Source organism: Myotis nattereri, assembly GCF_964212035.1.
Source record: "Myotis nattereri genome assembly, chromosome: 5".
Taxonomy (NCBI): Eukaryota; Metazoa; Chordata; class Mammalia; order Chiroptera; family Vespertilionidae; genus Myotis; species Myotis nattereri.
Genome location: NC_138080.1, coordinates 29,315,453 through 29,335,933, shown reverse-complemented (window position 1 = coordinate 29,335,933; position 20,481 = coordinate 29,315,453). Strand labels below are relative to the sequence as shown.

The following is a 20,481-nucleotide window of genomic DNA, read 5'->3' as shown; positions in this document are numbered from 1 at the left end:
CTCCCTTTGGGAATGGAAGAGCTTTTAGATTTTTTAAAAAGGCACCCGGATACTGCCTTTTAGGGACCCCTAGGAAAGAGGAGATTCTGCCCTGGAATTTCTACAAATGTCTCCCCCTGGGTCCCTCACAGCCACTCCACATTAACCATTTCACACTGAACATCCAGTCCACCCAGCCCCCACCTACCCTCCTTCCGTGTCCCCATCAGTGTGGCAGCCTCTCCATATCCCAGGGTCCCTCCCCCCCTCATCCATTTCCCTAACCAGGTATTTGCCAAGGCAAGTCATTCTGGGCAAATCCAGCCTCTTCCCCAGCCCTCTGCCACCATCACTGCCTGGTTGTCCCTCCCCTCCCCCAAACACACACAACCGTCCATTTATCCTCCACATACAGTGAGGGGTTGTTCTAGAACACAAATCTGACCAAGTCCCACCTTTGCCTTTAACCCTTTCAAGACTCCCATTGACTGATGGATGAAATTCAAATTTCAAAACACAGTCTGGCTCATCCTGCTGAGAGCATCGCCTGTCATTTCCCCACCAGCTGCCCTTATCAATCGGCCCAGCCAGGAGCATCTTGGATTCCTCTAGGAAGCGCCCAGATAATGCAGATTCCTATGACCCTGCCAACTTCAATAAGCCAGAGGCGGGGCGGGCCCCAGCATCTGCATTTTGATGAGCTTCCCCACTGATTCTGCTTTGTTGTTGTTAATTCTCACCTGAGGATATTTTTTTCCATTGCTCTTCAGAGAGACTGGAAAGGAGGGAAGGAAGGAAAGAGAGAGAGAGAGACATGGATGTGAGACATACATATTGACTCCCATATGCACCCCCACTGGGGGGTGGGAGTGAACCTGCAACCCAGGTACGTACCCTTGACCAGGAATCAAACCCGAAATCCTCTGTTGTGCAGGCTGACACTCTAACCACTGACCCACACCGGCCATGGCCCCGCTGATTCTTATTCAGGGGAATCCTTCCTTTGATTTAAAAAACAAAACGGCCCAGCTGGTGTTGCTCAGTGGTTGAGCAACGACCTATGAATCAGGAGGTCATGGTTCGACTCCTGGTCAGGGCACATGCTCTGGTTGCGAGCTCGGTCCCCAGTGTGGGGTATGCGGGAGGCAGCCGATCAGTGATTCTCTCTCATCATTGGTGTTTCTATCTCTTTGTCCCTCTCCCTTCCTCTCTGAAATCAATCTTATATAATAAAAGCCTAATATACAAATTGTTTGACCGGGAGTTTGACCACTCGCTATGACGTGAGCTGACCACCAGAGGCAGCACAGAACACGGTGGGCGTCTGCGATGCGGTGCTGGCAGCAGGTGGTAGTGGAGGTGCTGCTGGGCCTGATGAGCCCCAACAAGTGCTGGACAGCAGTGCAATAGCGGAGCAGGTGAGGGGGTGGTGCCAAGCCAGAGCGGGGTGCCAGGTGGGGGCTGTGGGGCTGCGAGGCTGGGGACACGAGCAGGAGCTGTGAGCCTGGGGGCGCGAGCTGGGGCCCAATCCCCACAGGCCACCCTGAGGGACCCCACCTGTGCATGAATTCATGCACCAGGCCTCTAGTAAAAAATAAAAATAAAGGTACATAAAACCCACCAACCTTTCATTTTTCCCAAAGACCTCTGGGAGGGGGCACCTCGTTTAATCTCACCTGTTTCAGCCTTCTCCCATCCATGCCCAGATCAGTGTTAGCACGTGATAAGTATTCAGTTGAGATAAATGCTGGGTCTGAGCTCCTTTGTCAGACACAAATATGAAGGCCACACACACCTATAAAGATGAGCCAGCATTTGCAATGGAGCTGAGGGCATCTGAACTGAAGGGACAACCCACTCAACTTTCTTATCACATCTGGTCCCTATCCAATGGTCTTCATTTGGGATTTCTTGAAAGTGGAGTCTCAGACAAGACGGTGATTCCAGGAGCAAAGGTACTAGAGAGTGAGGCAAAGAAGCAGGGATTGCCAACGTATGGGGATATGGTCCAATTACTCTAACAGGCTCAAAGTAACAGTGGCTTCAGCAAAAGGGACATTTATTTTCTTCCCTTTGACTCAGCAATTCTATGCCTAGACTCACACAGATGGGAAATGAATACCTACTTCCACAGAAAGAAGGGAGGAAAGGAGAGAGGGAGGGGCCCATTTCAGAGGCCGGTCAGTCCTCTCGAGCAGTTGATTAAGCCCACATCTGGACTACTTCCCTTATCAGCTCTCATACTCAAGGGCCACTAGACACCTCCTTTAATTGTCCAAGAGCTAGGAACCAGGCAACTAGGGGCAGCCCTATTGTCATGGAGTTCAGAAAATTATTCAAATGAACCAGTTTCAGGAAGCCCGGGAAACCTGGCTCACCCCACCGGCTTCTCCGGTTACTGTCACCCTGTCCCTGCTGTAAGCCTGTGGCCTCTTCTTAGGAGGTCCAAGTAACAAAGGATTCTGCCTTTCTTCTGAGTGTCACTGTGTTGTGTCCCTCCATCAAAACAATATTTAAACCTTGCAAATACACAGAGCATAAAATTTGCATGTAACCTTTTTAAAGTGACAATTTCGCGACATTTCATACTTCACATAGTCCTACAACCATCACCACTAGGTGATTAATTCCAGAACATTCCATCGCCCCCCCAAAGAAACACAGATCCTGTTAAGCAGTCACTCCCCACGCCCCTCTTCCTGCAGCCGCTGGCAACATTAACGTGTTTTCTGTCTCTGTGGGTTTGCCTGTTCTGGGCATTTCATATCAGTGAGACCACACCGTGCGGCCTTTGGTGTCTGGTTTCCTTCACGGAGCAGCGTGTGTTCCAGGTTCATCCATGCCATAGCGTGTGTCCATGGTTCATTCCTGTTGTATAGCTGAATCACAGTACATCAGATGGATGTGTTAGGGTTTTAAAAAACCCAGATACTATGATACTATTTTAACAGCTATAGATATATTAGCTCCTATGAGGTAGGTACCATGATCATTCCCCATTTTATAGGAGAGGAAACCAAGGCTCAGAGAGCTGAAGCAAGCTGCTCAAGGTTGCACAGCTCGTGGGTGGCAGAGCCAGGACTTGACTGTTGGCAGTTTGCATACAGCGTCTGCATTTCAACCACTATCTTACACCCCTCTCATAGTTCGATACGCACAGACAATGTGGCAATTGCGACATGTCCTTCAGTCGTTTCCACAGGGGAGGAGGCCAAGGTGCGGACAGGAGAGGAGACTTGTGCTCACATAGCGAGTCATCCCCAGCCAGGGCTGGAGACGGGTGGCGAGGGCAGAACTCAGATGCTGCATTGTCCAGGGAGGGTGGGGGTCTGCCAGAGAGGGTGCTGATTATATCCTGCACCTTAATGGGTCCTTCAAAAGAGAGTGGCTTGGGTTTCCATGACAACAGGCAGGCAGCATCACAAGGAGATAGCTGAGTTTCCTCCCCCAACCCATATCTGCCTCAGGAATCTGTGCTCTCCATGCCTGCCTTTCTGGATCCAGAGAGCAGCTATGTGGGTGGTCAGAGCTCACACTGGCTGGTGCACTCAGAGACCCTCTCCCGAGCCCTGCCTCAGCCAAGCGACAGAGGGATGGACAGAAACAGAACACACTGGGCACGTGTGCAAAGTGAGGCAGAAGGGATTAGGCAGAGTGGGGAGTTGCCCCGAGTTTTCCCGGTAACATCATGAATCAGCAAGGGGATGAAGAAACCTCTGAGATGGAAACTGTTAACAGGACAGGACAGGACAGGGCAAGACTCTTTCACTGACAGTGATCAGTCAAGTTACAGAACGTGCTCCTCAGGGCAGAGAAGGGAGATTTGACAGAGAGCAGGGGAGGCAATAATTGGAGAGAAAAATCATCCTCATTTGATCCCACCTGGCCCAGACTCAGTGATAAACCAGTCTGGGTCAGGAGAAGGAAAGCATGAAAGGGTTGTGAATATCACTGACTTCCATGGGAGCAGCTATAAAGGACATGATTGGAACAATGAAAAGTCTTGGAATCTGCATGGTGGATTAGATGATCGGGCTTATCATTATGACATTTCCAATTTTGATCATTAAACTGGTCTGTGAGAGAATGTCCTTGTTCTTTGGAAATCTCACTGAAGTACTGTATTTAAGAGTAAAGGTTGTAAAGACTCCAAATTACTTCCCCAAATTATTCATAAAACATTATATATACTACATTGTGTGTATGTATACATATATATATGCATTACATTTTATTTTATGTATCTTATACATATATGTAATATCTATAATACATTATATTCTGTTATAAATTATACTAGAGGCCCGGTGCATGAATTCGTGCACAGGTGGGGTCCGGCCGGCCAGGACCAGCGGGGAGGAGGGGACACGGGAGGTTGGCTGCTGGCCCCGCCCCTGATCGGGGATTGGGGGAGCCAATCGGGCCAGTTGGCTGCCACAGTTCACATCATAGCAACCAGTCATCCTGGTCAGTCCATTGTTCCGGTCACTTGGCTTTTATATATACAGATAATAGATATATCATTATCCTATGTAATAAAAGGCTAATATGCAAATTGTCCCCTCAACCTGGAGTTCAACCGGAGTTCGACCAGGGGGAGGGGCCAGCTGGCCAACTGCCTGCGGCCCCTTCCCCCAAGCCTGCTCCAATCAGTCCCCCCGCCACATCCCCTCCCCTCTGCTGGCCCAGCCCGATCGGCCCCCATAGGGGTGGGCCAGCCAGATACCACCCATGCACAAATTTGTGCACCAGGCCTCTAGTCTCTATATCTACACTAATAAAAGAGAAACATGCAAATTGGTGTCACTCTGCTATGTCCACCCGCCAATCAGGATGACTATGCAAATTAACCCAACAAAGATGGCGGTTAATTTGCATACGCAGGCATGGAGCGAAGACTGAAGACTGAAGAGGCTTGGCTTCTCTGCTGTGGTCAGAGTGAAGGCCTGGGTCCCGGGTGCCGGAGGAAAACTGGTGCCGGCAGCCAGGGGAAGGAAGGCCTATTGAACGAATCTCTTCATGCAACGGGCCTCTAGTATATATATAAAAGGCTAATATGCAAAGTGTCCCCTCAGGAGTTTGACCGGGAGACTGGGAGTTCGATCGCTCCCTATGATGTGCGCTGACCACCAGGGAGCAGCATGGAACATGGCTGGTGACCAGCGGCAGAGGCAGGGCGCTGAGGGAATGAGGGAAGGAGGAGGCAGAGAGGTAGGGAGGCAGGGAGGCAGGGAACCTGGGAATCTGATTGGCCCTGATCGCTGGCCAGGTCTAGGGACCCTACCCATGCACGAATGTCGTGTACTGGGCCTCTCGTATAATATAAACATGTATCATATATACTTATATATCACATTTATATACATATATAATATATAATAAATATATAGATTGGGGGGTGACTGCTCATGGGGAAGAGGTTTCTTTTTGGGGTAAAAAAATACAGCGGTGGGCAAAAGTCAGCTTACAGTTCATATGGAAAAATAATACAACAAATAATAATACAAAAATAAACTGTTTTGCATAATCACAACTATAAATCTACTTTTGCCCACCCCTGAATTTTGGAGCTAGATAGAGGTGATGGTTGTACAACATTGTGAATGTCCTAAATGCGCTGAGTTGCACATGTTAAAAGGAATAATCTTATTTCTTTTTTTTTATTTTTATTTTTATTTTTTTTAATATATTTTATTGATTTTTTACAGAGAGGAAGGGAGAGGGATAGAGAGTTAGAAACATCGATGAGAGAGAAACATCGACCAGCCGCCTCCTGCACACCTCCTACTGGGGATGTGCCCGCAACCGAGGTACATGCCCTTGACCGGAATCGAACCTGGGACCTTTCAGTCCGCAGGCAGACGCTCTATCCACTGAGCCAAACCGGTTTGGCGGGATAATCTTATTTCAATTTTTAAAATTGCATACTCAAAGAAAAGCTTCTCTCTTGCTTGTTGTCACAGGGAACTACGCACTCCAGCTACTCAACATTTCTATTAGAAATGAGGTAAGGTCGCCTTGAAGGCCCTCAATGAGAAAGAAAACATATCATTGAACGCCACCAGTATCAGTCATCTCTGCTTGAGAAGTGGCGACTAAAATGCCCCCACAGCCCGGCCGGTGTGGCTCAGTGGTTGAGTGTCGACCGATGAACCAGGAGGTCATGGTTCAATTCCCAGTCAGGGCAAATGCCCAGGTTGCGGGCTTGATCCCCAGTGTGGGTGTGCAGGAGGCAGCGATCAATGATTCTCTCTCGTCAATATGTTCCTATCTCTCTCTCTCCCTCTCCCTTCCTCTCTGATATCAATAAAAACATAAAAAATAAATTAAAAATAAATGAATAAAATGCCCCCACATCATTTTCCCATGGTAGACTCATCTCTCTTTCCCCAAACTTCATGTGTGCGTGCCTATCTTCACAAGTCAGACTTCTGCTATAAAAAAAAGGACACTTCACCATAGACGGCTAAGAAAGTAGTGTGGACAATGTCTGTTTTCCATTCAGCAACGTCTTATCTTGTAGAAGAAATCAAGAAGACTTGATGAAATGTCCCTTTGATAGATGTGTCTAGCTCTGAATGCTTTATCCAGTATGTTATAAAAAGAACCAATTGCATAATTGAATTTAGGCACTTTTAAAGAGAAGGGACTGTCCCCTCATTGCTGTCGAAGAATTCCCCTAAAAGGCTGTCTTGTAAGCATGGCGTGAGTGATTCAATGAGGTGCTGAATGCATCATGTCTATGCTGGGGTGTATCTCCTGGGTCTTTGCTCTGTGTGTGGTCTTTTTTTGTTTGTCTGTTGTGGGTTTTTATTTTTTGCCAATCCTCATGGAAGGATATTTTTCCCATTAAATTTTTAGAGAGAGTGGAAGGGAGGAAAGGGGGAGGAGAGAGAGAGAAACATTGATATGAGAGAGACACATCGACTGGCTGCCTCTCTCATGCACCCTGAATGGTCCAGGGATCACACCTGCAATCCAGGTACCTGCCCTTGATCAGGAATTGACCCCACAACCCTTTGGTGCACATGCTGACCCTCTAACCACTGAGAAACACCAGCTAGGGCCCATGTATGGCTTTAAAACATATCTCCAAACTTAGTGACATCTCTCCCACATCTAAGTCCCTTCCCTTGAGAGAGTGGTGTCTGATTCTCTCCCCTTGAAGTGGGTCAGACTTAGCGAGCTTCTTCCAGAAAACGGCCTGGGGTGGAAGTGCCCCTGGATGGCTCTCAAGGCTGGGCGACCCCCTAAAGACTCTGTCTGCAAATGCGGTCGCATCGGGAGTTAGGCCTTCAACCTATGAATTTGGGGAGGACACACGCAGTTCTGTCCACAGCAGGTGATTAAGCCAAACAGATAACTGAATGATAGGAAACACTGCTTCTTCCAACAGCTTTACCTGAAACATTCCCTATCCGTGAAACACCTCCCAGCCCCTTCCTTCCCTCCCCGGCCCGGTATAACCTATTCCTCCGCTGGGCTCCCACATCCCCGACCACACACCCTGACTTAGCCCACCTCCCGTGGTCAGATTCTGGGTTCCTGGGAACACTTGTCTGCCTGCTCACTGACACCACCCCGCCCCCCATGCCCCAGCTTGTAGCAAGGAACCCAAAACACAGAAGGTGCTCAGGATATCAAAAAATGTGGCTGAATTGGTTATAGAAAGTCATGTCACAATACCTCGGGCTGAGGGGAGCAGCACAGACCTAGCCAGTCCCTCTCTTCAAGAACACAGTGAGGCTGTTTCTTAGACACTAAACCAAGGCATATCTTCCCATTGAGCAGGCAGCCCCCAGAGAGGAAACAGGCCTAGTAAACAAACTCTCAGGCAACTGTGTGAGCTGGTTAGTAAGTACAGGCAGTGACATTAAAGCCACAAGCTACAGTGAGCCCGGTTCCCTTACTATTGCGGCATCACAAACCACTCCGGAACATACCAGCTTGAAACAATCATTGTCTTACAGGTCCTGGAGTCGGGGGCCAGGAATTGGGGCAGGGCTCCGCTTGGTGGTCAGGGGAACAAGAGGGGCTGCACTGGTCTAGCCAGCATGACGGTCTTGACTTCCTTCACGGGGGCTGGCTTCCCCAGAGAACAGTGGATAATTAGTACCAAAACTGAGAAAAAGACTTTCCTGTAATCCAGCTGGATAAAAAAATCCTTCAGAACCTTAAAACAATTAAACAAACAAACAAAAACAACACGAGAGCCCGCTCAATGTGCCTCAGTGGCTGAGTGCCGACCCAGGCACCAAGAGGTCACCGGTAGGATTCCGGGTCAGGGGTGCTCCGTTTCAGGCTGGATCCCCCAGTAGGGGGCGTGCAGGCGGCAGCCGATCCTGTGATCCTGTTTCTCTCTCCTCTCCCCCGCCCCCCCACTCTCTCCGAAAAGCAAAGGAAAAAATATCCCCAGGTGAGAATTAACTAACAAACAAAACAAAATCAATAAAAAACTTTTTTTTTTTTAATGAGAGAGAGAACAGGGGAAGCTGGTGACCATTTATGCCCTAAATTCAGAAATCCCAGGGCCACTTCTGCCTTACTCTATAGGACAGGTCAGAGCAGGCACGTGTCCACCCCCATTCAGGAGCCGGGATGTAGTCCTGCCCTCATTTGCATAGCAATGGACCAATCAGGGACGGGGGCCAGCACTCTTCTCGACATTAGCCAGCGTCACCTCGGCCTCAACAGAGTCCCCGTCCAGCTTCCCTCGCAGACTGCGTCTCCTCAGCAGGACCTGTAACACCAGCACTGAAGCAGCAAGAGACCCTCACTGGCGCTGTCTGCACTGAGCGGTCTCACACCGAAGCCGTCCCACAGCCCAGCCGTATCACAACTCTATCAGTAAAGCCTCCCCTCATTACCGCACCCCGAGAATTTCCGGGGCTATTGCCTTGGTGGCCACCACCTTCAGTTGACAGTATTCAAGGGTGAGTGAATGAAAGAATAAATGCATGAGAAGTGAGCGCACGAGATTGACCCTTAGGGCCACCTGTACTTACTGCACCCCTAATATCCTCGCCCTGCTGGCTTTCCTGCCTTTCCGAGCGCCCCCTGTCTGTCAACAGCCCCAAACAGACTGCTTGGCAGGCTTAGCCTGCTTTCCCCTCTCGGTAATAGGCGCCAAGTTGCTCCCGATGCCTTCTGGGGAATGTAGTCTTTGGCGCTTGTTTGCGTTTCCTGTTGGCTTCGGCATTAAGACAGTCACAAAACTTCCTTGGGACCCCTAAGCTATCGCGATGGCATTGCATCTTGGGAATTGTAGTCCTCCGTTGACAGTTTCCGCTACAATCGGCTGCAAATGGAACGACAATTCCCACCATGCACCGTGCGAAAAGTTCGCTTGGGGCTAGCCCGCGAACTTCTGGGAGATATAGTTCTCAAACCTCACAGTTCCTTCCCTATCCTACAGAGCAGGCCGGCTCCGAGGACTACATTTCTCTATGAGCTCCCATTAGACCACGGCACCCGGCAGCGGCCACCATTTTGTTCCGCCCAAGGAGCCCCTAAGATGGCGGCGGGGGAGACGGTGAAGGTTGCAGCCGGACCCTCCGGGCTCTAGCCCGCTGTCTCCCCGTCTCCCGGCGGCCAGCCCATGGCCTGGCAGAGGTCCGGACCATGGACCTCCGCACCGTCGTGTACAATGCCGCCCGCGACGGCAAGCTTCAGCTGCTTCAAAAGCTGCTCAGCGGCCGGACCCAGGAGGAGCTGGACGAGCTGACGGGCGAGGTGGCCGGCGAGGGGACGCCGCTGCTCATCGCCTCCCGCTACGGCCACCTGGACGTGGTCGAGTACCTGGTGGACCGGTGCGGCGCGAGCGTGGAGGCGAGCGGCTCGGTGCACTTCGATGGCGAGACCATCGAGGGCGCGCCGCCGCTGTGGGCCGCCTCGGCCGCCGGCCACCTGGACGTGGTGCAGAGCCTGCTGCGCCGCGGGGCCTCGGTGAACCGCACCACGCGCACCAACTCCACGCCGCTGCGCGCCGCCTGCTTCGATGGGCACCTGGAAGTGGTGCGCTACCTGGTGGGCGAGCACCAGGCCGACCTGGAGGTGGCGAACCGGCACGGGCACACGTGCCTCATGATCTCCTGTTACAAGGGCCACCGTGAGATCGCCCGCTACCTGCTGGAGCAGGGCGCCCAGGTGAACCGGCGCAGCGCCAAAGGTAACACCGCCCTGCACGACTGCGCCGAGTCCGGCAGCCTGGAGATCCTGCAGCTGCTGCTCGGGTGCAACGCTCGCATGGAACGCGATGGCTACGGCATGACCCCGCTGCTGGCAGCCAGTGTGACCGGCCACACCAACATCGTGGAATACCTTATCCAGGAGCAGCCTGCCGGGATGGAGGTGCAGCCGGCGCTGGCCCCAGAAGGGCCCTCAGGTCTGGGATGCGTCAAGTCCCAGGGCGCCAGCTGTTGCCGCTCCTCCCCAGAGGAACCCCTGAGTGAAACTTACGAGAGCTGCTGCCCCACCAGCCGGGAAGCCGCCGTGGAAGCCTTGGAGTTGCTGGGAGCCACGTACGTGGATAAGAAGCGAGATCTGCTTGGGGCCCTGAAACACTGGAGACGGGCTATGGAGCTGCGGCACCAGGGCGGCGAGTATCTGCCCAAACCGGAGCCCCCGCAGCTGGTCCTGGCCTATGATTATTCTAGGGAGGTGAACACAGCCGAGGAACTGGAAGCACTGATCACCGACCCAGACGAGATGCGCATGCAGGCCCTGTTGATCCGAGAGCGCATCCTGGGTCCCTCGCACCCCGACACTTCTTACTATATCCGTTACCGGGGAGCCGTGTATGCCGACTCCGGCAATTTTGAGCGCTGCATCCGCTTGTGGAAGTACGCCCTAGACATGCAGCAGAACAACCTGGAGCCTCTGAGCCCCATGACCGCCAGCAGCTTCCTTTCATTTGCCGAACTCTTCTCTTACGTACTTCAGGACCGGGCCGCCAAGGGCAGCCTGGGCACGCAAATTGGCTTTGCTGATCTCATGGGGGTGCTCTGCAAAGGGGTCCGGGAAGTGGAACGGGCCCTGCAGCTGCCCAAGGAGCCTGGGGACTCTGTCCAGTTCACCAAGGCCCTGGCCATCATCCTCCACCTGCTCTATCTGTTGGAGAAAGTGGAATGCACGCCCGACCAGGAGCATCTGAAGCATCAGACCGTCTACCGGCTGCTGAAGTGCGCCCCCCGGGGCAAGAATGGCTTCACCCCTTTGCACATGGCCGTGGACAAGGACACCACAAACGTGGGCCGATACCCAGTGGGCAGATTCCCCTCCCTCCAGGTGGTCAAGGTACTGCTTGACTGTGGGGCCGACCCGGACAGTCGGGACTTTGACAACAACACCCCGTTGCACATAGCTGCCCAGAACAATTGCCCGGGGATTATGAACGCCCTGATTGAAGCAGGGGCCCACATGGATGCCACCAACGCCTTCAAGAAAACAGCCTACGAACTGCTGGACGAGAAGCTGCTGGCAAAGAGCACCATCCAGCCCTTCAACTACGTCACCCTGCAGTGCCTTGCAGCCCGCACCCTGGACAAGAATAAAATCCCCTACAAAGGCTTCATCCCCGAGGAGCTGGAGGCTTTCATTGAACTGCACTGATAGGGTTCCGAGAGGGGAGAAACCCGGAGAGGTGCCCACGCCAGTCCTTGCCATCCCTCGGGGAGCACTTCAGGTGGCATGAAGCAGGAAGAAGGGCTCTCCCAACTCCACGGCCTGTCACCTTGCAGAAAGCGGGGAAAGGAGTTCGCTCTTGGTGCTAGAAGCCTCAGGGTCATGTGCTCAGAGAACTGTCTTCCTCCAGGAGGACGTGCACTACTTTCCACACATCCCGTCTGCCTGGGTCTAGGAAGATGTTGCTTTCTGAGAGGCATCGAAGCCGTTGTCTTCCTGTACTAGTTTGCCCCTTAGGTGACTGGATAAACCCAGCCACAAAATGCAGTGTTGGGAATGGGGGCTCCCAGAGTGGAAAGTTGGAGACTCAAGAAGCAAGACCATTTCTCACTTCTTCCAGCGCGGTTGCACCTCCCTTCCTCCCTCCCTCCCTCCCGCGTTGCCATCATTGTCCCACACAGGCAGGACTCTGCTTAGGGTGCCTGCTGCTTGCACAGCTTGGGCTGGTTTGGTGTTCTGTTTAGTTCGTAGGTGGGCAGGCTACAGGCATCACAGGAGTTCTGAGGTTTTGCTGCCATATTTGTTTTTCTTAAGAATTTGAAATTTTCTCTTAAGACTTGATAGGGTGATTTTGTGCACCAAGGGTTTTGTCGCGCCTGAGGTGGCCAAGGCCCTCAGGAGCAAGCTTTATTGTGTGAAGAATTTGGTGGAGGAGGTAGAAGACCATGGTATCGGTTCCTAAAATGCAGGCGGCTGTACGTTTCTTAAAACTTCGCTCATTTGCCTTTTACTTGGGCCGCTCATATTTCCAACCTCATTAGAGAAGTATTTTTTCTAAAGAGGTTCAGGCCAAACGCCCAAGGAGCTGAGCTTGATGTGTTTTCCGCTGAGAGAACTAGCAAGGTGGTTTGGGGCTTGGTTTTCACAGGTGCTGCGTTAGAACTGAAGGCCACGTCAGCCGCACAGATCATATACGAGCGCACAGTATTGTGGGTGTAGCCACCCCGAGTGGCGCCAGCTACTCTGACCACTGCTCCGGTCTCCCTAAGGAAATGCTAAGTGCAGCATGAACTCCACAAATCAGCTGGATGAGACAATGCTGAGAGCTGAGGGGATACAGAATCTTGGCTTCCCATCACTCAGGGTATGAAGTGCCTGCGTTAGAGAACTGCTGCAGGGAGGTTTTCTTGGGTAGCACTGCCTGTGCCCTGTCGGCAGAAGGGGACTCTTCCTGGCCTATTTGGACAGCGTGCATAGCAGAAGGGGACAGAAGCTCAGGTCACATTCAGGACAGCAGCATCCTTACCCCACCTCTCCTGCAGCCTTGTCAGATGGCAGCTGCACGGAGGCCCCAGACACCACAGCAGGTCCACGGACGCTCTGCCCTCAGAACACCAGGCCTCGTGTGGACATGCAGTGTTACTTAGGATGCTATTTATTTACAAGACCAGGTTTTACCTTCCGTGGAGGGGGAAACAGCACAGAATAAAGAAATGAGGCCATTGACTTGTGAGTCCTGACGCTGGTGTTTGTCATTAAAAAGACAACGTTAGGAGAAAACCACCCACAGTGCCCTGCCGGGGTAGGTGGGGGAGAAGGGAGGAAAAGGGTGCCGCTGAGAGTAAAAGGCCGTGGTGCCAGGCCACTTCAAGGAGTGCCCTCAGGCTGCCATCTCTAATGAGTTTTTTAAATATATATATATTTTATTGTTGATGATATTTCCCATTTTACCCCTCTCCTCCCAGCCCCTACTCAGCCCCCCAGGTCTTCACCACCCTATTGCCTGCGTGTCCATGGGCTATGCATATAAGTATATAAGTTCTTTGGTTTGTCTCTTCTCGTCCCCCCATCCCCACACCAGAGTATGTCAGTCTATTCCATGCCCCCATGCAGGAGTTTTTCCGTATGTGCTGGGGCTCTGTGTGAGATTTCATTCAGAAATGGAGTATCACTGCGGAGAAAGAAAAGGTGAAAACCCCCTGCCTGCGTCCAAACCCCTCACTTCGCATGGAAAAGGGGGTGAGCTTGACCCTTCTGCAGGGAGAGGAGTGGCTGAGAAAACAAGAAAGCCTGCCAACTCGGTGAGACCCACAGATGGAGCCGGTGGAGTGCTGTGGCCCAAGAGGTCTGTTCATGAACTTGGTGGGTTTCCTGGAGCTGCTTCCAGCTTAGGAAAATCCAGGCCTCCCTTCTCTCCCTCTTTTTTTTTTTTTTTTTAACTGCCATCTCCGTTGTGAAATTCTGGTTTTCTCCACATTAGCACTGTCAAACTCCTACCCAGAGCACTGCCCGATGGCGTTTTTCCGAGCACCCACTGTTTGCCAGTTCCCTTAGGGCTGAGGCTCGAGCTGTTATTCCTGAGGTGGATGGTTTCCATGTCCTCGCCTCCCGTGGCCGGAGGAAAGACCCTGCCAGGCCCTGGTGACATTTTGCCTCCAGTCATTCACTGGGCTGGAGGGCTCTCCCTCCTGATTTCACTGGGTGTCCAACAACCCTCAATAGCTAACACCCACTCAGGTGCAACATGAATAGATCCTTGCCTTAAAGGAGTGGATTTCGAATCCGCAGATGCTCTCAGAGCCCTGTCCTGGGAAACACATAACTGCAGAGCATTTATTGAGCCCTGACTGTATGCTGGCACCATTCCACGTGCCTCGTTAACTGCTCACCACAGCCCTGTCAAGTAGGTATCGTTATTTCTCTTTTGAGGCGATAAAGGGTGTTAGGAGGCTCACCAAAAAGGAACACTGATTCGTGCTGAATGCTTTCCTTACAGACTTCCCAGAAAGCCTTCCTGGGGTCCGGTGAGGGTTGTTTCAGCAGCTCAGGATGGGAATGACCTGGTTCCTGCGGGTGTCCCGATACGGCAGCCAGCAGAACGGAAGGCATCTTTCTGCCAGCCAAAGGCCCAACGTTCACGTTCACTCGGATTGGGACAATCAGTAGCCCAGAAATGGGGGGTGGGGGAGGAGCCCGCCTCCCCAAAACATCTGCCCAAGTGACACTGGGGCTCTGTAAAATGGAACCGATTCGATGGAGGAAGGCAAAAAAACAAGAAAGCGCACGATAAAATTATTACCTGTAATTTATCAGTGAAGAAACAAGTTCAGAGAGGCCAGGCGGCCTGCCCAAGGCCACACAGCCAGGACAACGACCCCCTTCACTGGTAGTTGAGCAGATGGAGGCTCAGTGAGGGGTAGGGATTTGCTCAAGTTCACTCAGCCAGGAAGCGTGCAGCCCACCTCACCAGTGGGAGCCGCTGCCCACTCACTGTCACTTCCCACCTTACTTCCTGCCTCCACAGAACGGAAATTCTGCTCATTTGCTCATTTACTCGCTTAATAATGCCTTTCCCAGACCTTCCAGATCCCTGTGAGAGTCTGTCTTCGTCACTGCCGTGCCCTTAGCACCCATGTGTTGAGTAAATGGATGAATGCCTGTCAACTCCCGAAATTCCAGTCCTTGGACGACTTGAGGCAGCAGCAGGGGACACAGGGAGCAGCCCCTGATGGCTTGGCCATGCACAGAACCCGCCACCCCCACGGGATTCCAGCACTGTCATCTGAGCAGTGTTTACCAGAGGGGAGGGGCGGGGCAGAGAGGGGATCGGATTGTCCTGGCCCGAAGTTAAAGATAGCTCAGCCCCAATCACATCACAGGCTGGAAAGGAGAGATGACCAGCCCCTGGGACCGCTGGCCCAGCAGGGCACTACATGTGCCCGGAGAAAGGATGGGTGGGGGTGTGGATTCCTGTGGGAGATTCTGAGGGCTGGACAGAGAGGGTGTTTCCAGCCAGTGGTTGTCACAACACGTGTTAGGCAATTCCCAGCCCAAGTTCAAGCGGCAACACCCCTCTTGCAGGGACGGGGGAGAAGTGTTCCCTCCCCCGGCCCAGCACCTGTGGCTCTTGTAGGTCACAGAAGAGACTTTGAACTTCATTTTTGCACAAGACATCTGAGATCCCCCAGGTCAATCCTCTCCCCCTGCCTTATGCCCTGATGTCCTCCACTGCAGCCCATCGAGCCATGATCTTGATAAAATGTCACCTCCTTTGCGAAGCCCTCCCAGGTTGTCCAAGGCACAGCCCCAGCCATCTTCCACCACATCCCCCTCGTGTATTTCCTTCTCAACCCTTATAACCTTAACTCCTGTAACCATCCTTTTCTTTACAAGCTTCCTTTGCTCATCATGTCCCTCCCCTAGAATGTCCACTAGACAAGCTCACCCCTGCCGTGCTCCCAGTGCCTAAGAGAAGGCCTGACACAGAGCAGCTCTTGAAATATTTGTTGAATGAATAAATGAACTCGCATGGTTCATTCTAAGAAGAGCAAGGAGGCCTGTGTCGCCAGATCAGAGTGAGTGAGGGGGAGCAGGAGGAGCTGGGGGTGCAGGCAGATGGGGCCGGGCCTTCAGGCCCCAGGGAGCTGTTCGGGTGTTATCTTTAGGGAGACAGGCAGCCGTGGCAGTTTCAAGCCAAGGAGAGGAATGGCCTGATTTCAATTTTGAGATCCCTGTGGGTGAGGCTGGGGGAACGTTTGGGGTGGATCTAGAGACGGGGGCGGGGGGGGGGGAGGGGGAGCTGGGGGGGAAGGGGTGAGCTATGCAGGTGTCCCAGTGAGCACGGGGCGGGGGGGGGGGGGAGGGGAAGAGGGCTGGACCAAGTCATGCCATGCGTGGACAGATGTCAGATCTACTTTGAAGTTGGCTGGCAAGAGCTGTTGATGATCTAGGCTGGAGACTAGGGATCAGAGGAGTCCAAATGGATTAGGTTTTGAGCCAGAGCCAGTAGGTGGATGGATGGCAGAGCTGTTTAATGGGCTGGAGAGAAAGGGAGCAGAGTTGTTCACCACAGGATAGCGCTTGGTGCCTGGTGGGCGCCAGTATTTGGTGACTAGTAAGAGGCTCTCAGACCAGGGAAGGTCGGCTGTGAGTTGCTGAAGTGGCTTAGCGTTGACTTCTGAAGGACCTCAAACTCAGATGTCATTTGGGACAGGAAGGTGGCACAGGTGGGTGGGCACCTGTGGCCCAGCTTCAGTCAAAGAAGAAGACACAAAGAAAACTAGAAAATATTTTGAACTGAGATAAAACACAGCACGTGAAATGTGTGGACTGCAGCAGCTGAAGCCGTGCTAGAGAGAAACGGGCTTTGAGTGCTTAGAAGAGAGTGAAAATGGAGAATCCTCGATCCGTGGGCCAAATCCAGGCTCCTTTTGTAAATAAGGTTTTATTGAAACCAAAAGCTGCTTAAATTTTTTTTTTAGTTGTTTATTGATTTGAGAAATAGAGAAGGGAGAAAGAAAAACAAAAACAAAAAACATCAATTTGTTGTTCTACTTCTTTTATGCATTCATTGGTTGCTTCTTGTATGTGCCCTGACTGGGGATCAAACCCACAACCTTGGGGCCCTAACAGAGGAGCTACCCTGCCAGGGCTTTTTTTTTTTTTTTAAGTTTAAATTGAATGAAATACATGGTGAGGGTGGGGGGGTCCAGATTCAGTCCTCAGCCCACCAATCATTTCTCTGATTTAGCTTTTTCCTCTTTCAGGGAATGGGCATGCTCATTGGGCAGTGTGGAGTAGTGGTTAGTACACAGGCCACATGACCTTGGGATCATCATTTCCCTTCCTTGTGCCTCAGTCTCTTCATCTGTAAAATGGGGTAATGGTAAGCAGCTGCCTCCTGGCGTTGTATGAAGGATTAAATGAGTTTACCCATGAAAACGTCCTGGCACACAATAAGTACTCAGTAGAGCCCTAACTGGTTTGGCTCAGTGGATAAAGCATCGGCTTGCAGACTCAAGGGTCCCAGGTTCAATTCCGGTCAAGGGCATGTACCTTGTTTGCGGGCACATCCCCAGTGGGGAGTGTGTGGGTGGCAGCTGATCGATGTTTCTCTCTCATCGATGTTTCTGACTCTGTCCCTCTCCCTTCCTCTCTTTAAAAAGTCAATAAAATATTTATTTTTTTAAAAAATAAGTACCCAGTAGAGCACTCATAGTTATAGGGCACCTATATGCACACCCATTTGTACATTAATACATGGACAAAGTTTTAAATTTTTTAAATAGTTATGTATTTATTTGAATGTGTCTTAAGGAACAAAGCATAGCTAGCTCCACCCAGCATGTGAATTCACAGATGTTAATACTGCAAATGACCCAAGTTTAAAAATAAAGATGAGCTAAGTTGGAGTAGCTTAGTGGTTGGGCGTCCACCTATGAACCAGGAGGTCACGGTCTCATTCCAGGTCAGGGCACATGCCTGGGTTGCAAGATCCATCCCCAATGGGGGGCATGCAGGAGGCAGCCCATCAATGTTTCTCTCTCTCCCTCCCTCTCTCTCTCAAAAATCAATGAAAACATATTTTAAAAGAAAACTTCGTACTGCACTAACCGGTTTGGCTCAGTGGATAGAGCATTGGCCTGCAGACTCAAGGGTCCCAGGTTCGATTCTTGTCAAGGGCATGTACCTGGGTTGCGGGCACATCCCCAGTAGGGAGTGTGCAGGAGGCAGCTGATTGATGTTTCTCTCCCATCGGTGTTTCTAACTCTCTATCCCTCTCCCTCTCTGTAAAAAATCAATAAAATATATATTTTTTTAAAAAAGAAAACTTCGTACTTTATACAATTTTTTTTTTACTGAGGTAAAATTTACCATTGTAAAGTGTACAGTTCAGTGGCTTTTAGTATAGTTGTGAGGTTGTGTAACATCCCACCATCTAATTCTGGGCAGGGAGGGAAGATTCATTTAAAGAAAATTATCCAACAACTCAAGGAGTAGAAAAACATTAATCAGAGGACAGTAGACAGGGAAGCAGAGTTTGGGGATCAGCAGGAGGATGCCAAAGAGCATCAACGCTCCGTATGACAAAAGGGGACTCTGACGCCCAGGGATGGGGTCAGGCGCATCACACCACCCTCAGCCTGCCGGCCCCAGGCCCGGGTGCCAGCAGAGCAGGAGGCAGTGTTTACGGGGTGGGGACGGGCACAGAGCCCAGGGGGGGTCTGAGGCCCCAAGGGAGCCTTGGAGAGGAGCGCGGCTGGGCCAGGGCAGCTGAGAGGTCTCCGGCAGCTCCTTGTCTTGGGAAGAGTATTTTTTTACTAGTGACTTCCCTTGGAAACGAAACCCTGGACGCCTCCCAGGGCTATAATAAGGCCGTGTCCACTGACCAAGTTAAAAATAAAAGGTCCCCACCCAAGGGCGCTCCGGGCTGGGCGGAGGGACTGTGTAGGCTGGGCGGGGGTGGGACCTGCTCCGTGACTTAAGGCTTGTGTCTGCCCTCTCTGGTCCCCAGCAGCAATAGGCTGATGATTTCCAAAGACCCCGCTGGGCTGCCGCGTTAAGGAGGCTGTAAGCCAGGAGGAGGGGCGCTCTCTGGGGGTCCCTGTCCCTCCGGGGTTCTCTTGGGAGGAGACTCCCACCCCAGCCCTGAGCAGGGGAGGCTGGAAACACTGGCCGTCAGCGCCACCTGGTGGCCACGAGTGCTCATCGCCTCACCTGAGTCCACACAAAGGAAGCATCTGGGCCAGGGAGACACGTCCTGTGCCCAGGTCAACCACACTGCTCCTCTCCGTCCACAGGAGCCCTCCAGGAACCCTCCCTGACACCCCCCAGAAACCTCTGTGTGCCCATCACACCAGGACTACCCAAGTTGTAACCACCTAGTCTTATGTCTGACTCCCTCACAGGGCTGTGAGCCCGGAGGCCAGGCACAGTCTGCTTTAGTCAACACTGATCCCCTGAATCCGAACCCAACGTGGTTTACAGTAGGTGCTCAGTATATACTGTTTAATGGATAAATGCATGCACTGCCTGCCACCAGGCAGGAAGGAAACATGGAAGCAAGAGGATGTTTTAAAGACAAAACAGACTTAAACATAATTCGCGTTTGTTTATTGAGCACCTCCTGTGTGCCAGGCACTGGGATCCAGCAGTGCAGGCAACAGAATAAATTCACATCCTCATGGAGAAGGCAGGTGACAATGTGGGCAATGAATGGGTGACTTAATTTGTCCAAAAGTTCTAAGTGTTATAGAAAAATAGAGCAGAGTCAGGGGGATCTGGTAGGTGCAACTGTAAATGAATTTTAAATGGGGTGCTCAGAGAAGGCCCCATTGAGAGGGTGGCATTTGAGCAAAGATCTGAAGGAGGTGAGAAGGGAGCTATGGAGGTTTCTGGCGGAAGGACATTCCAAGCAGAGGGAGTAGCCTGTGCAAAGGCCCTGGGGCAGGACCAGGCCTTGCAGGTTGGAGGATTAGTGAGGAAGCCTGTGTGGCTGGAATGGAGTGAGCGAGGGGTAGAGAGGGAGAAAGTAAGGGCAAGGAGGGGATAGGGGCAGCTCCTACAGGGTCTTGTGGGCCTCTGGGAAGGTTTGGACTTTTTCTTTTTTTTTTTTATAGAATAATTTTTTTAAAAATATATTTTATTGATTTTTTACAGAGAGGAAGGGAGAGAGACAGAGAGTTAGAAACATCGATGAGAAACATCGATCAGCTGCCTCCTGCACATCTACTGGGATATGCCCGCAACCCAGGTACATGCCCCTGACCGGAATCGAACCTGGGACCTTTCAGTCCGCAGGCCGACGCTCTATCCACTGAGCCAAACCAGTTTCGGCGACTTTTTCTTTTTTAAAAAATATATTTTTATTTATCTGAGAGAGGAAGGGAGAGGGAGAGATAGAAACATCAATGATGAGAGGGAATCATTGATTGGCTGCCTCCTGCACACCCCCTATGGGAGATCGAGCCCACAACCCAGACATGTGACCTTGACCAGAGTCGAACCCGGGACCCTTCAGTCCGCAGGCTGATGCTCTATCCACCAAGCCAAACCGGCTAGGGCAAGGTTTGGGCTTATATCCTGAGGGAGGGAGTTGGG

The 20,481-nt window shown here is 51.7% G+C and overlaps 1 protein-coding gene across 1 annotated transcript; it reads left to right on the top strand.

The window, feature by feature from the left end:
• Positions 1 to 9,600: 9,600 nt before the first annotated feature.
• On the top strand, positions 9,601 to 13,151 carry FEM1A (fem-1 homolog A; the record flags this gene model as incomplete). The annotated part of the gene is made up of 1 exon (XM_081092511.1): positions 9,601 to 13,151. One exon carries the CDS (start codon positions 9,601 to 9,603, stop codon positions 11,587 to 11,589), a length of 1,989 nt encoding a protein of 662 aa, XP_080948637.1. The 3' UTR covers positions 11,590 to 13,151.
• Positions 13,152 to 20,481: the final 7,330 nt, after the last annotated feature.